General features: G+C 40.4%; 1 protein-coding gene across 2 annotated transcripts in view; it reads right to left on the bottom strand.

The window, feature by feature from the left end:
* Window positions 1–9,221: 9,221 nt before the first annotated feature.
* LOC111869086 (CCAAT/enhancer-binding protein beta) overlaps window positions 9,222–17,349 on the bottom strand; it is a 17,131-nt gene continuing 9,003 nt past the window's right edge. For both annotated transcript variants that reach the window (XM_023860301.2, XM_023860302.2), the window contains 2 exons: window positions 15,482–15,649; window positions 9,222–10,408 (listed from right to left, as the gene is read on the bottom strand). In XM_023860301.2, the coding sequence (XP_023716069.1) occupies window positions 9,866–10,408; window positions 15,482–15,649 (711 nt within the window). In that variant the 3' untranslated portion in view covers window positions 9,222–9,865. The remainder of the gene's footprint in view (window positions 10,409–15,481; window positions 15,650–17,349) is intronic.

Here is a 17,349-nt window from a genome sequence, read left to right as displayed (position 1 = left end):
ACAGGAGTGTTGGTCATTCGGCACAATGTCGCAGTTCGAACAGTGTGCGAACATCAATTTCATGTGCAAATTGGGAAAATCTGCTTCAGAGACGCAACTGGTCTTACAGCAAGTTTACGGTGATACCACACAAAAGAAATCCGCAGTTTATGACTGGTTTTCCCAGTTTAAGAGTGGGTAGGAGAAGTTAGAGGATGACCAGCGCAGTGGGAGACCTTCGACATCCATAACTGAAGAAATGATTGGAAAAGTGTGACAACTGATTCGATGTGATCGAAGAATAACTATCGCAGAGTTGGAGCAAGAAGTTAGTACCTCTCACAGATAGCTTCATGCCATTTTGTCCAATCTGAAGATTAGACACATCAGTGCAAAGTCTGTTCCAAGGCAGCTGACCACGGATCAGATGGAATGTCGCATGATGGTAACTGGCGATCTGCTTGACAAAAGTACGCACGACCCGATGTTTCTCAAAAAGATCATCAATAGTGATGAGTCACAGGTGTTTGCCTACGGCCTGGAAACAAAGATGCAATCAGAGTGGCACACAGCCTCATTTCCCCAGACAAAAAAATCACGCCTTGTCAGTAAAGACAAAGTGATGCTCATTGCATTCTTTGACATCGACGGTTTGGTGCACCATGAGTTCGTACCGCCTGGACAGACTGTTACTGGCCATTTCTAAGTGCAAGTTTTGCAGAGGTTGCGCGATGCAGTTCGGAGGAAGCGGCACGACAAGTGGCAGGGACAGTGGTTTCTGCATCATGATAACGCACCCATCCACACATCACTTGTTGTGCAGCAATTCCTCGCCAAGAAAAACGTTCCTGTCATCACTCAACCACCGTACTCTCCGGATCTCGCTCCGAGCGACTTTTGGCTGTTCCCTACTCTGAAAATGTGCCTCAAGGCGACATGTTTCACAACAGTGGAGGACATCAAATCGAATACAACAGCTGAGCTCCGGAATATTCCAAAAGAATCCTTCAACTGCTGCTTCCAGCAATGGCAGGATTGATGGAGCAAGCGTCCTTGTGTGCAAGGGTCCTACTTTGAAGGTGATTAGGTAAGCGTTGCCATAAGTCCTGCCATTAGAGTGCTATACCACCATTCCAAGAACTTCTTGACTGCCCCTTGTATATCTCTAAAATCGTTCTGCACAAATGTCTCCCAAGAGGTCTCCTTCTTTCAGGTTTTCCTTCCTAAACTTTGTATGCATTTCTCATTCTCACATGTCTGCTACATGACCTACCCACATCACTCTCCTTGAACTGCTCCCTCTCCTACATAATATACCAAATTGTTATAATATGGAGAACCATGTACACTCCCCAGATGTATTATGAAAACTAACAGAAGACTAGTATAAAATGTTCAGTTTTTAGGCTATGAGAATTGACAGATAATAAAATTCTCCTATGCACACAAGCACAAAACACTTACCATTCTTTCTCTCCGAGCAGGAAATATTTCTTCAGCTATCTGTAGCAGAATTCTTGGCATTCCTGTTGCAAGAGAATGCAGACTCATTCATAATACAGAAACTTTACTCATCACACAGATCTGTGGGTTGTGAATGAATTGATTCCCTACGGTATGGACAATACTTTGTAAGATGAGGCACGGACTAAACAATTAATATTAACATCTACATCACGAAACTCCTATACAATCTTATATATAAAAAGAAAAAATATTGATTATTCCAACTTATCGACAGGAACGTACCAACGACTGATTCGATGTTATAAAACATGAATTAAAATTTTATTCTTGTTTTACAATATAACTTCTGCTTTATATAATCTGATTATTTGTATTTTTTACGTCAAGTGTTTTATATGATTAATAGTACTGTATACAGTTTAATAGTACTGCAGTTCTGGGGTGTATATGTTTAACCATGCATTTGCATGATGATAGCCGAAACACGTAGCAGCCGTAGCTGGACATTGACCTTGATATTTATTGTGTTGTGATGGTTAATAAAGACGTTGTATATTTCTAACAAGTGTACGTGAATATCTGTCCAAGTCTGTAGGGAAACAATAATGACTGTGTACAAACACACACTGATGTGGCTTTCTTTGTTCTCACAACAGAGACTATGAAGCTTACCGTCTTATTACTCGCTGTGTAGTCTGACTGAGTCTGACAAATTTGCTCAAGTTTTGAAGACAGCTGGTTCTTCTGTTTTGAGTGAATCTCATGCTTCCAAAACGTCGGTAACAGGCTACCAGACTGCACGGAGTTACACCCTAGAAACAGCTAACCTACTCTACAGATTTACACACTGGTGCCGCAAAATAGTATTCACTATGCATCTGCATACCCTGAAACTTCAACCAGTTCACTACAGTTCATGAGCTCTCACGATATCCTTTATAAGTCGGATTGATTCGTGTATCAGGAGAGAAAACGCATGAAAATGTGAATTCTAATAGATACATGGCCCTCAGAAAGGGCGCCGAGAGGTTTACATGAATCGTAAGTAGAACTTGCAACAGCGGAATAATATCACGTAACCCTGAGGTGTTTATTTCTAGCAATTTGCCAAAATATAAGGAAATAGAATTTCTTTAGAATGACACTAATTAGTCCCTACAGAATACACATATCTTACACTCCTCTATAAAAAAAGCTACGTCCGATAATAACATTACTGCAGATTCCGGTATTGAACTTTACCTGTCTTATACGTCGCGATCGGACGGATCGGACCGGATCGGACTGATGAGTTGCTATTGATTTCACATTCTACCATTGGAGGGCAGGAAAAAACATTAAAATGATATTGAATACATTTAAATTCTTCTCAAAGAATTTGTGACATATCATTTTTGAGATGTTCAGAACAAATTCTGAATTTTAATATTTCACATGTATACATACGGTTTTTAAAAGTTATACATAAATAAAAATGTACGTAGTAAACATTAATCTCTTTAAATGCATCGCCATTTTGTGTCCAGCACAATATGGCATCAACACGTACATTTTTTAAATGAAGTCTGCAAACCCTGCAAATAGATAGGGGGGGGGGAAGAAAAAACCGCAACCCACCGCGACGCCGACGCGCACATTGTAAGGATCTGGTTCTGATCAGTCAAGATGGTCAAGATCATCTGTCACTCACTTATGGACTTCAGCCCTTCTGGCGAAGCTGCCAATTGTGCAGGATTAAAAAAAATAAATAAATAAATTCGCTTAGTGGGGGGTCGAATCCAACTGGGTTCACTCGGCACGGCGGCCACTGATTGGCCTATTGTAGCCTGCCCCAGGTGACTATGATGATTTGGAGGAATGAAGATTGGCAGGGGAAACCGAAGTACTCGGAGAAAACCCTCCCCAGCGCCACTTTATCCACCACAAATGCCAGTTGACCTGATCAGGGATGAAACCCGGGCCGCCTCGGTGGGAAGCCAGCGACTAACCGCTTGAGCTATGGCGCAGCCTAAATTGTGCAGCTACCCAAGAACTAATCGAGTAATTCTGTGTGTCAACCACTGTCGTCAGAACCCTTCAGAATCTATTCAAGAACTTCGAAGCATTTTATGGAACCAGAAGGTTCATTACCTTGTTCACAAGAGCCCTCCAGCGGTCTTTATCCTGAACCAGATAAATCCAATCCATCCCATCCTATCTCTGAGATCCATTTTAATATTGTCCACACACCTATGCCTTGGTCTTCCCAGTGGTCTCCTACATGGCTTTCAGACAAATATCCTATATGCATTTCTCCTCTCCCTCATTCGTGCTACATGCCCCACCCATCTCACCCTATTTGACTTGATCATTCTAATTATACTTTGAGAAGAGTACAAGTTGTGAAACTCATCATAATGCTGTTTTCTCCAACTTCCTGTGTACTTCATCTCACTTCTGTCTAAATATTCTCCTCAATACCCTGTTCTTAAACATCCTCAGTCTATGTCAGATTTGAGGCTTTCACGGCGGGGACTATGAAGAAAGCAGTCTTCTGGGATTTGGCACCGTGTATATGTGGTGTTAACCGACGTTTCGGAGGAACGTATCGCCTCCATCTTCAGGGTAGAAGAAAAAATATAAGAAATCTGCAAGTGAAGTGACCGTGAGAACCGGTAAAAGCAGACTGTGTGGAAATATACACAGCTATGTGAGAGCAGAGAAGGTAGGGGGGAAAGGGAAAGTATACAAGTGAAAGCAGTAGCGTGGGAGGGGTAGGGGAAGGGAACTGGGACAAGCATGGTTTTTGTGTAGGGGAGAGAAAGGCAAGGTTAAAGGTTGGGCACTAACCCGTAAGCTGAGGGTGGGGGTTGTTATGTTGGTTGGTCATGGCCTGTGTGGCCTTCTGGATCTGGCGTCATATCCCGGTGGCGGTTTTTTAAGAGAACAGATGAGAGGTTTCCAAGACTTGCTGAGACAAAACCCCCCCTCTCTGTTCATATTTCCTGGATGCAGTTCAATCTCAATTGCCTCCCTAACGGGAGGCTGACGGTGAGAAAGCAGAAGATGGAAGTGAAGATAAAACTGCAATGGGTCTTGTACAATAGGATGTACTGAAGTTAATTCTTGCACAAACAGGATCAGATCTTCACATCAATTAATGTCATGAATCGAAGGTTACTTTTTTTTCAGTAGCCTCAATAAATGGACATTTTCTGCTTGTAGTCCCAGTGGCATTGCTGGCATGCATGGAATATATCCAATTGAATGGGATTATGGGGGGAATCTACAAGTGGTCCAGTTCTACATAAAAAAATTCAGCTCATGTAAAATCTGTTATTGACTGTATTTTCATTCTCCCAAACTGAAAACTCTGTGGACTCATTATAATTAACCCAGTAATTTACATATCCAGGCAGATATTCGTTACTTGTGACAATCTAAGCATCTGTGGCAATGCTCGATTTTTGATACCAGTCCTGTGCTGGGCATTATCCAATATGTGAGGTGTATTTGCTGTACAGAGCATTTCAAGAGAAGGTGCCTCTCCTGTCTTCAGGTAATAGGTTGTCACACTGACACACTTTAATTGCCAGTTAAAAAGACGCTGGGAGTGAAATTAATTAGGATGCATCTCTTCTGGTAGCTGGATAAGGGTTGATGTATGTAATGTTACTAACATTAATTTCAGTTTAAACAGGCATTAATTCAATGAGCAATTGGTACTAGTTATCTGTGAACATCATAAACCTCTTCAGGATGTACATTCCATTGCAACTGCATTTGAGATATACTTCCTTGAACTCCCAAATCCTCTGTGCACGAATCAGCTCTACCACGCCTTTGTTGATGCATTTCAGCGCAGAAACTGCCACTTCCCCATTATAGGTATTTTTGAAGGGGGCATGATAATTTTGTACTCACTAGTACATTTGAATCTTAATATATATATAAAAAATGTGCCATCATGAACAAGTAGTTTACATAGCTGAACTCTGTTTATTGTATTGCACCCGTTAAATCAAATCCTTTATTGTGAATATTTTAAGAAACTGATTGTCAACAATTCATCTGATTGCCATCAGTTCATGTTAACAGTTTTGCAAACTATAATATTGGATTGTCACATTTCATCTTTAAATTCTTGTCAAAAACTTCCTTCTTTGGCTATGCTATACCTTTCAGTTGCTACTTCAGCAAGAATTAGGTGATTCTGCAAGACATGGAAATTTTAAGCAGAGGACGTTTTTCTTAAACTTTATGGTGTAGCGATCAATTTTTGAGTTTGAATGCAGTATTTATTGTGATTAGAATATACCATACTTTTGAAAGTGTATGCAATAAAATAATGTGTGGGGATTGTACTGCATTGATGTTGCTGAACCCAGGGGGCCCTAGAGCTGAATTGGCTCATGTAGCTAAACAGTGTCATACAACAGGCATGACCTCTCAAATCTTGTCATTGGGTGGTCCCCAAACATTTTGCGCTGCAGGGAACTTAAAGTGAACAGTTGCAGCACAGCTGGATATTTTGCACAAAGTTCCTCATCTGCTACACTGACAAGATCATTTTCAAGCTTCTTCCAACAAAAGCAACCTACCTGATTGATTGAGCTGTGAGCCATAACAATCCAGTCCTTGCACCATGATCATCAATGACTTATTGTGCTTCCCCTTTTGAGTAACCCTTTAATCCTACATATCAAATGAACCGTAGGACTTTGTTTATGAGGGAATCATACGTAGTAGTCACTTGGTTCCATAAAGAACTGACTGAGGTGATGAAATCTTAAATAAGCTATGGCCTCACAATCACATAAGATATGTGTGGCTGATTTGTCTTCTTCCATGCACCTTTCACAAGCAGCAGAGTAGTTGTGCCCCCCCTCCCAAGAGTGGACCAAAACAGACCCAGTTCCTGAAATGGTACATTATCTAGTTTTTTTGAACACCAGACAATAAACACAATCCAGAAACCCAGCATATTCTGAGTTATATGCAATACCAATTCTAAATTTTTGTGAATGAAGCTCAAGTCGAAAAAATTTTCTTCTTCTCCTTCAGTTAAGGTTCAGGCTTGTAGGTCATGTTAAGCGTCTCACTGTCATTCTGCCCATCTTCTTTCACATTTTATTTATTCCATGAAGTCTTTACAGTTATTTGTATATTCATCCATCCTGCATTGCCTTCTACAAGACAGCCCCTCTACTGCATCAGCTACACTAAGCAGCTGTTTTGCTGTGCACAGCATGTGTACACAATGTGATGTAAAATTTATATGCATTTAAAAGGTTCTGCACTAGCGGGATGTGACGTCTCAAAAATAACAACTTCCATTAACAATTACTAACTCAGGTTCCTGAAGTTACTTATGTAGCAGTAATTAACATAATCTAAAACTAAAAAACACATAATGAAAGAACACATTTCTTGGAAGATAAGCTTTGCTTCAGTCTGGTGGAAATACAGGGTTTGAAAAACTGAGTGGCTGGATGCAAGTCACTGCCCTCCTGTATACTGTACTACCCCAATTTATACAACAGGAAAAGCAATACTTACTGACCATCAGACACATTTGGTAATGTTCACAATTTCAGGAGCTAGGAACAGACATGATATGGAAGTCTCAGATATGCAGATAAATGTTTTCCATGCAGAATTCCTCTTAATATTTAAACCACCTGACAAAAACAGTATGCATTTTATGTAAAATATCTGCATGAAGATGATCCCAAGCCTTTTCAGTTTTTGTAAGTCACTCAAGGAAAATGCCACGATATTACCTTAATTAAGGCGCCACTTCCAACTTATCATTCCCTAATGACACTACAGTTTCTAGCTGTTTAGTCTGAATATCGATAGAGCTGCTGAACATATCACAAAATAAGACGTTTATTGTATTGGCATCGCAGGGTTATGGACCATCAAACCAAAGTGCAGTGGCGGGTTCCTTCAGCAGGATGGAGTCAATGACAAATGCCAGTTCCAGGCAATCAGTCTAGAAGTTCTAATGCCATATATTAACCAACTTCATATAGCTGCACCTTTCCAGAGAGGCTACTGATTGCTCTGCTTCCCAATGAATTACCAAAAAGTTATAGAATGCAAGGGCTCATTACCATTCACTGTCATGCTCACAGTTAGACACTGGCTCTCCTGAGCCAGATAATTTCATTCCATATATACTTATTTCAGCATACAGAACACACAGCATTAGCCTACCTTCACACTTTTCTGAGGACAACTGTAACTTGCAAATCGATTCATGCACTGCCCACTACTTCATATGATGAAGAATACACAACAAATGGAACACATATTCCAGGACCCTGGAGAAGGATCAGTTCAGGTGATGCAGCAACAGCCAACATGTGGTGACATACGAGGAAGAGCTCTGTTGATGCAAAGTTACTGAGGGAAGAATGTATGGTACATCTTATGCAAAATGAATGAAGCATTCCTTGGCAAGAAAAGTGTCAGTAATCAGAGATCACATGCTCAGAGTGACCAAGAATTAGCTTCGGTTACAGGGAAGTTCATTCAGGCAGTCAAGAAAGTGGGTATGGAGGGCAGCCCTAACTGCGCTGAATTTAACTACAATTGTGTCATTCCACTACATGAAACCTCTGAATTCCAATTAATAATATTATTGACAGTGCCTAATTTTATTAAAGAATTATATAATTACATTTAAACTTACTCCACAATTTTCAGTTGACTCTTTCCCTCTAAGGCAAAGGAGACCTAAAGCAAAACTCATTTCTTTTTTGATATCACAACAGACAAGTCGGGTTCTCTGCTGATATTTACAATGAAAAGATGTAAGCAAGCCTTTCATGATCCTTTCAATTAAATTCTCTGTATTACTTTATTTCTCCACAAGCAGAATCAACACATCTTTATTTAACTTTCTTTTTATAACCAATATACCAAGTATCCTGCAAAAAGATATCTTGTCTGCAATGCCCAATAGAGCATAGTTTCTATTCATCTGAAGAAACCGTAACAATTATCTCAATATACTCAATCCAAGTGATATATCAATCTGAAACTAACTGATCAACGAATTTACTCACATGTAATGACAGAAGAGCACAGACAACATATGGCAAAAAGCATATGATGCTGCTGAATTATGTGTACAAGGTGTGTCCCAAAAGTCATGAAATATATTTCTTTCCCGCGCTCCTACTGGTCGAAGCGCGCTGGAACCGGTTGGGTTACGGGGGGAGGAGGCCTTTAGCTTCACAGTGCACCCAAAGGTCAGTCTGCTCGAGCATCAGAGGCGTCAGTATCGCTTAATTAGTGCACGTGTTTTGTGACCACGTCACGGCGTGCGATGGCGGATACTTTCAAACAACGTTGGGCGGTCAAGTTCTGCACAAAGCTCAACAAAAAAGCTGCCGAAACTCATGAACTGCTTAAGCAAGCCTACGGGGAGTCTGCTCTATCATACGTGCAAGTTACAAGGTGGGTGAAAAAGTTTAAGGAGGGCCAGGAAGGAGCGGAAGATGACCCCCGCTCTGGACGGCCATCAACAAGCCAAACCGATGAAAATGTGACTCGTGTGCGTGATGTTGAATACTGACCATCGAATGACTGTCCGATTGTTAGCTGANTGTACCGATATCATCAATAAATTAAAATATATATATATATATTTCATGACTTTTGGGACAGACTTTGTATAATCTGTTGATCAGTTTCAGTGACTACACTCTACTAATCATTAGCTTCCACTGCTGAATTAACGTCATAACTGTAGGAGAATGTCATGTCATGTCATATTATGTATGTTTCCACTCATCAAGACAGGATATTGTGCACATTCAGCAATCAGAATCAAATGGAACTCATTTGCACAAATGTTTTGTACCATGGCACTCAGTTCATTTCCTGTCAGTTCAAACGGTTAGCAACAGCAATCAATTCCAATATATTGTAGCATTCTACAAAAATCCAGCACACCACACACAGCAAAACTGTCTTTCTTACAAAATGAAAAACTGTGGCATGCTACAAGTCACATACTGTTCCTTTAGTCTAAACACATCTCTACTGCTCTATGATTTACAGCACATCAACATGTAAGTGCTGATGTGTCTTCAGACTACTTTGCCGTCTGAATGACTTATTTACTACACACGTCACGTTTAATTCTATATATATATCACAAAATTAAAAACAATTCCATATTTGTTAAATTTGACAATTACAAGTGGGTTGTAAACTCTTGCCAAACAAGAAAACCTGGTGCTATAAGATTAAAACCTCATTCACTAAGTTAGAACTTTGGTAACATGTAAAACTTACACATTATACTACTATATACATAAAGTAAGCTTCCTGACCAAAGAGTATGTGATCAAAGTACTACATATCACGTAATTATGTTGATGGGTCAAATTCAAGAGTCATGTGTCAGCATCAAATTTTACACTTATACTTTTTCAGTTTTGACCACAGCCTCAAGCAGCGCTTCATTGAGCTTCTTTACAAGTTGTTCCATTTCATCTGCCCTTATCTTCAAATTTTCATTTTCTTGCTCAAGTTTTGCTGCTACTTCCTTCATCTCTCTCTCACGAGCTGTCCTATTTTGTCGGGATTTTCTTGAGGCCACATTATTTCTCTCTCTTCGCCTTCGATATTGGTCATATACAGGATCAACAGAAGGCATTCTTGACCTTTTGGATGATGGAGACCATGGCTCATCAGCTACAGAACCTGATGAATTTCTCCGCTGTGATCTGCTGCCTGAACTACTCTCCTTAGATGTTGATGGATATACCCGTTTTGGTGGATGTCCACATGTTGGTTTGGGCAATAACAGCTCTTCCAGTCCAGAAATACTCTCCCTTGGGAGCAGTTTCTGGAATGACACCACCTTCGTACTGCTGGCTGGTTCAGTTCTGGAGATCTTGAGTTTCAACACTGGACCATCCTGAGAGTCTATACTTTCCAATGAAGCATGTGCTTGTAATTCCTAGTTTATAACACACAACAGGATGCATACTATTAAGATAGCTACATATGTGTTAGGCAACTGTGCCTCATTTGAAGGCATGTTAACATGATTTCCTGCTTCCTGATAGAGCAATTCCCCTCAAAGGGTGAACTTCCACCCACAACAAATAATGTACACAAGAGTTAACGAGGACTGCTACAGTAAAGGTTCCCACACGTCTCTAAACTGAGAAGGTAACATGTCATCCATGAAATATTTTAAAAAGGAATCACAACCCCCCACCCTCCAATAATAATAATAATAATTAAAACCCCACATAGTTGAGAGTGCAGCGAGTGCTTTGCTTATGTATAACTGTCGAGACTGCATAATTTTGTACAGGGTCCGGCATGGAAACCCAACGATTTTGGCACTACTTTGGGTGATGGTGGTGTGGGAAGAGAGGGTTAACTGACCTTCAGCAGCTCAAAGTACTCAATTTCAGTGGACATGGAACAGTGGACCATGAAATATCATGCTTTTTGTTGTCGAGACATTTTTTAAAAATGGTGACTCTGTGACATTTCTGTGTGTGCTGTAACCTTTATCGGACGGGCCATTTAAATTCCGGTAGTGGCAGCGGGACGGAGTTAATTTAAATGCCCGCCATTTTAGAGTAATAAAAATTGTAATCATGTTACTCAAAATGCCGTGATTTCTACAATTTTTGTGATAAACGAACGAAATAAACGCTGCTTTTATCTAGAAAGAATACAGAATCAGATATTGTAATTTACAGATTTTAGAATCTGTAAAAATTGTTACACTGATTCCAAAAATTTTTTTTTCCCAATTTTAAGCGTCTGTCCACAAATATGCAGTCAGTTTCTGCAGTATAAATGCCTGCTGGTGACATCATTCATATTCATACTGCGTTATCTTAGCCAAAGGGAAAGAAATGTTTATGCTTATATAGCACTTCCAACCTTTCTGTATATACAGGAGTGAGGTCACATCCCTCAGAGGCTCTGTCTGTGTATACACGTATCTGCCACACAAGAAGCACTGTTAAGCTTCTTAGAAAGGCCCGCACTTGGCCCCTTGTTCTACATACTTTCAGTCTTGTGTACCACATATTTATCAGCTGCCTATTAACTTCGCCTTTTTCCATGCGAATTGGGGCCATGGTGGATAGTTGAAATTGCGATGTTTTATAAGCGTTATGATTAGAGAAGGCAGATCGGCAACATTGGCTGACTTCCTGCTAATACGAGACAGATGTTGCTATGTGCGCTTCATGTGGAAAACAGAGTTACACACCGACTAAGTGCATGAATTGCGACGTCGGACTTTGCATTCAGTTACATGAAAAATTCAGTTAGATGATGCAGGAGGGAAGACAGTCTACTTATAAAGCTGGTGTCCAAAAATAATGTAGAAAGCCCTGCACATGGCCCCTATCTTCTATGTGCTTTCAGTCTTATGTACCGCATTCTGAATGGTTTGATTTACGAGCGGCTTCTCTATTTCGACTGCTTCAATGTGAAAAGGGGCCATGGTGCATAGTTGAAATTGGGATGTTTTATAAGTGTTATGAATAGAGGAGACCACTCGCCATCACTGGCCTACTTCCTGCTAATACGAGACTAACATTGCGTGTGCGCGCTTCGCGTGGAAAACAGAGTTGATTACGGACAAAGTGCATGAATCGCGACGTCGGACTCTGCATTCAGTGACATGCAACATTCAGTTACATGATGCAGGAGGGAAGACAGTCTACTTATAAAGCTGGTGTCCAAAAATAGTGTAAGTAGAACAAGAATTTCTATCTTAAAATAAGATTTTAAAACACTATGCGCACGCGTGGATTGCGGGTACCCATACGGTGACGCACGGCCACATGGCTGTACTTTAAATGACGCCATATGGTGACATTAGTCTCTTAAAGGTTAATGTGGGTCAACATGGTAAAGTTCCAAGTAGGAACACGATTTTGTTGTGGATTGCAAACTTCATATCAACTGGCTCAGCCCTAAAGAAGAAATCGCCTGGAGGTGCATGAACTGTCCAAACACCTGAGAATGTTGAGACTGTTGGGTGGGCAGCAGTGACTAGTCCCTGTCCTTCTGCAAGGAAGCATGCCATTGCATTAGGCATTTCAACTTGGAGGGTGAGACGAATATTGCACCTAGATTTGCTCTTTCATCCATACAAGATGTGTGCAAGAGTTCCATCAATGTTTTTGGTTGAACTGTTTCAATTTTGCACAAAATATGCTTGAAACTGTGGCAGATGATGTGGTCTTTGGCATGAGTGGCAACACTTCCACTTATCTGGGCGTGTTAACGAACAGAACTTCCGTTATTGGTCACACTCAAATCCACGGAAGCTTCATGACCACCCTCTTCCCTCTGAACGTGTGACAGTCTGGTGCTGTGTGGGAAGCTTTGCTGTGAGAGGCCTGTATTTCTTTGTGGAAAATGGACATGCTGTAACAGTAAACTCTGGTCGCAATGTTCACATGCTGTATAATTTCCTAGCACCAGAAACTAACAAACGTGAAATTAATCTACAAACCATGTGGTTTCAACAAGATGGGGCCAAATGTCATACTGCAAGAACTTCCATGGCAATTGTGGAGAAATGTTTCCTGGGCATGTCATTTCTCAGCACAGTGATCTTCCATGGCCAGCTTGGTCACCTGACTTGAGTGTATGCAGTTATTTCCTTTGGGGTTACCTCAAAGTGAAGGTATTCATCAACAGACCACATACAGTTCATAAACTGAAAGCTGCTGTTGAACATAAAATCACAGCAATACCCACCAACATGGTAAGTCGCTCAATGAACAACTTCAAGATGAGGCTGCAGGAATGCGTATGAAGAGATGGTACGCATCTGCATGGCATAATTTTTAAGCCAAAATGAGATGCAAGTTATATGCATAAAATGGCATACATTTTTATATATTATGACAAATAAAATAAATAAAAATTGGCTCCAACTAATTTAGAATCCATCACGTTTCCCTGTCTGACAATGTATATATTCTCGTTTATGTTAGTGTTCCTATTTCTATGCAGATTTTGTGCAAAACATGATTGATATGTTATTTTCTGACAGCCTGAAAACATAATATGGTGTAATTAGCTATTTCTCTTTAGCTTCTGTTGGGTGAGGGGGTAATGTCACAAAATTTACTGTAAATTTTTCATACCTGTCCCTCAATTGAAAACATGTGCTTTGTGCTGGTGATGTGGTTGGTGTCTGGGGTGGTATTGGTAGGAGGATGTACAGTGTTTAGCACATAGTTCTGTGTTTTTTTCTTTTTTGGCGCTACAGACCCAATTTGCGCCTTGGCCTACTTCCAAGACATTCTCAGTTTCACTTCGGATTACCAGATCTGAGACATTTGGTAGTATTCCTTGGGCGGGTGATCAGCTCGCTGTACACAAACACAGAAAAACATGCATGCACGCACGCACACACCCACCAAATATCCATGCACTCAGCGGAATTCGAACCAACGATCCCAGCTTCTGAGTGAGTGAAGACAGTGCATGCCTTAGACCTCTTGGCTACCGTGACTGGCTCAGAGTATGTGTTACCTTGGGCAAGTACTATATGAGGTGTACTGGAAAGATCCCAGACTAGGGTAAAAAGAAATACTGGTTTAACTTAATTTGTCTGCCATCTCTTTCGAAACAGTCTCCTTGGGAACATATACATCATTCCCATCATTTATTCCACGCTTCAAGAGAGCCGTGGAAGTCATTTTCCTCAATGCTGTCTAGTACCACTTGTGATAGATGTCAGATACTGTTTCAAGACATCGTCCCTTCAGTTTCATTTTCAATTTGGGAAACAGCAAAATCACAGGGGGCTAAGTCCGGCGAGTAGGGGAGGTTGGGGAACGATAACCATGTTGTCAGTAACAAAATCTGTGGTTTTCAGGGATGTATGGGTGGGTCTGTTGTCGTGATGATGAAGCAATAAGGCGCATGTTCAAATTCTGTCCTCCTGGCAAACACCATAACTGATCTCAATGGTGTCTAGAAGCTCACGGATTGTTCGGCGACGGTCTTTGTGGATGAGTCCTCGAATTTTTCAACATTTTATCCTTTGCTGGTGCTCAGTCACCCTGGAAGTTTGTCATTTTCAACTGACACTTGCCCGGCCCTGAAATGTGAATGCCATTCAAAAACCACTGTCTAGCTTAAAGAATGTTCTCCAAAAGCCTCACAAGGCACTTCAAGGGTTTTGGCAGTGGATTTACAAAGCATCATGCAAAACTTGATACAGACACATTGCTTGATTTTGCCATCCATTGCAGACAAAACGAAACATGAAGTCAAAAACGCACTCTTCTAAAAACAATGCATAATCAGAGTGTGTTGTCTCGTGCCAGACTGATGCAATAGGCTTTCAGAAGTGTTAACTGTCATGTTCTTTCACCAAGGCAGTTACAATAATAACAGTCCAGGAACTATCCAATACCACCTCATACTGAATAAAGTTTTTTGTCTTCATTGTGTTTATCTTTGAGTAGATTTATTTTTATATTTGTACAGGGAGGTTCTTATGGTTATTGACTGGTTGACAGCTCTGTGCTTCAAGGCGACAAGCACACCTCCAACTGTCAGTCAAATTCGAATTTTTCCAATGACTGAGCATGCCTGATGGTCAATAATGTTTGGAATTAAGGGAAGTTATTAACTTTATCATGGCATTATGTTTCATGGCACTTAATGCGGTTCATACGTGTGAATGTGTTTATGATTTGTCAGCAGGGGGTGGCAGTTATTAACTCGATTAGTCATTTCTTCTGTTACAATTAGTGAGCACTGTGTTCTATCATGATGTGGTATACTTTAGAAAAATGTGTATTTCTGTATGACACTTATGTCAAATACAATTCTGCTTGTAAGTGCCGGTGAAAATTGCAAATATTCCTGCACAACAGCTTTAAGGATTAATCAGAACCTCTTCAGCTGGTGAAAGGAATATCTATGGTAGGGGCACAGCATTTTCAAAAACTTCTGTGACCTGTGAATTGTTTACTTCATTCCAAAACGTTTGTGTTACCTGCCTAACAGTGCACATACAGCTCACCTCAGGTTCAGCCTTTATTTCTGGAAATGTTATTGGGACAGGCACCTCTTCTTCTTCTGCATGTGAAACTGCCTTAGCTTTTATACTGATGGCCTGATTTGCATCATGAGGTGTTGGGTATGTCTCAGCATATGGACCGACTAAAACGTTCTCCGGACTTGTACGGTCCTGTAAAAACCATCACATCCTTCTCAGAAATGGATGCACAACACCAAACATTAAACAGCACATGCTCTCCCTGCTATGGCTGCGTCTCATTACATCTAGCTCATAACAGCTGTTTTGTACACATTTTCTTCTCTACAGCTATCAAGATCATTAGAAAGTATCTGGTTCATAGCTCAGTGCTCTTCCCAAGAAACTAATAATCACTGCAGCAGCACAGAAAATATCTGCTTCCTTTGGAACCTAAAAACATCATGAGGAGCTCCACAACTTGTAACCTACATTCACCAAGCATAATTAAAATGATCAAGTCAAGGAGGAGATGGGCAGCTCATATAGCAGGCATGGGGGAGAAGAGGAATGTATATAGAATTTGTTGAGAAAAGCCAGAAAGAAAGAGACCACTAGGAAGGCCTAGGCATAGAAGGGAAGATACTATTTAAGAAGAGACATAGGATGGGATGGTGTGGACTGGATTCATATGGATCAGGATAGGGACCTGTGACGGGTTTCTGCAAACACATTAATAAACTTTCAGGTTCTATACAATGTTGGGAAATTCTTCAGTGGCCAAGCAACAGGTATCTACTCAAAGTCTCACTCAGCTTCATGAAGTTATTTATGGTACCTATAGGCTCATATCTGTGGTCACATGCTCATCATGGCTCTATCCTAAGGCAAACAGACCCAGTACAAACACTTCCACATTATACATCTCAAACCAAAAACTACGTGGAAAGTGAAACATCAGACAGGAATTGCAAGAAGCCTAAAGAAACTCAAGGATGGAAAACTGTGCATACAAATCATCAAATCCAGACAATGAACCAACAACTAAACAAATCTAACCTTCAAGCATTTAAGGATAATGAAGATCAACCTATACCAACTGTAGTGAATGGTGTAATTTGGATGAATAATAATAAAAAAAATGATCAAAAGTATAATGAATGTACTGAAAACAGTATAAAGGAAAAGGAAAAATGTAAGAGACACAGAGTCCTGCTACTTGAGGACAGTCAAACGAGAGGTTGTGCACACTTACTAAAGCTGAATTTAAATAGTGAGTTCGATGTCAGCAGATTTGTGAAGCCAGGAGCAAAGTCAAGGGATATTCTAGGCACAAATATTGATAAAGACATGTCAAAGGATGATATTCTAGTAGTCTGTGCTAGATCCAATTACATCAGTAAAAATAATGCAAAGGAAGGATTAAAAAAAACGTAATTAATTTTATAAAAAGAACCAGTCACACCAACATCATGACTTGAGTTTGGGGGGCATCATTTATGTACAAGTTGAAAAGAGTAGGGGAAAGGACAGAACCTTGTGGCACCCCTGCTTGCATTTCCCTTGGCGTTGACATTTTGCCTTCAACCAAGACCCTGAATTTATGGTTAGAAAGAGAGGACCCAATAAGTTTGGTCAAACTGTTCGAGAATTCCAATTTTGATAACTTATACAGCAATCCTGAGTGCCACGTGGTATCAAAGGCTTTTTCGATGTCAAAGAACACTGCAGCCGTAAACATTTTATTGTTGAAATTAAGGGTCACGTGATCCGCCAGCCTCATACATTGCAATGTTGTGCTGTGACGTTCATGAAAAAAAAATGGCTTGTGTTGAGCAGGCCTCTTTCTTCAATATGTTTATGGAGGAATTTCAAGATTGCTTTTTTGAATAGTTTTCCTGTCATGAACAGGA

This window comes from Cryptotermes secundus, unplaced genomic scaffold (assembly GCF_002891405.2).
Source record: "Cryptotermes secundus unplaced genomic scaffold, Csec_1.0 scaffold484, whole genome shotgun sequence".
NCBI classification, from domain to species: Eukaryota; Metazoa; Arthropoda; class Insecta; order Blattodea; family Kalotermitidae; genus Cryptotermes; species Cryptotermes secundus.
Note: the sequence above shows the minus strand (reverse complement) of the source record. Positions and strands in the feature narration are given on the sequence as shown.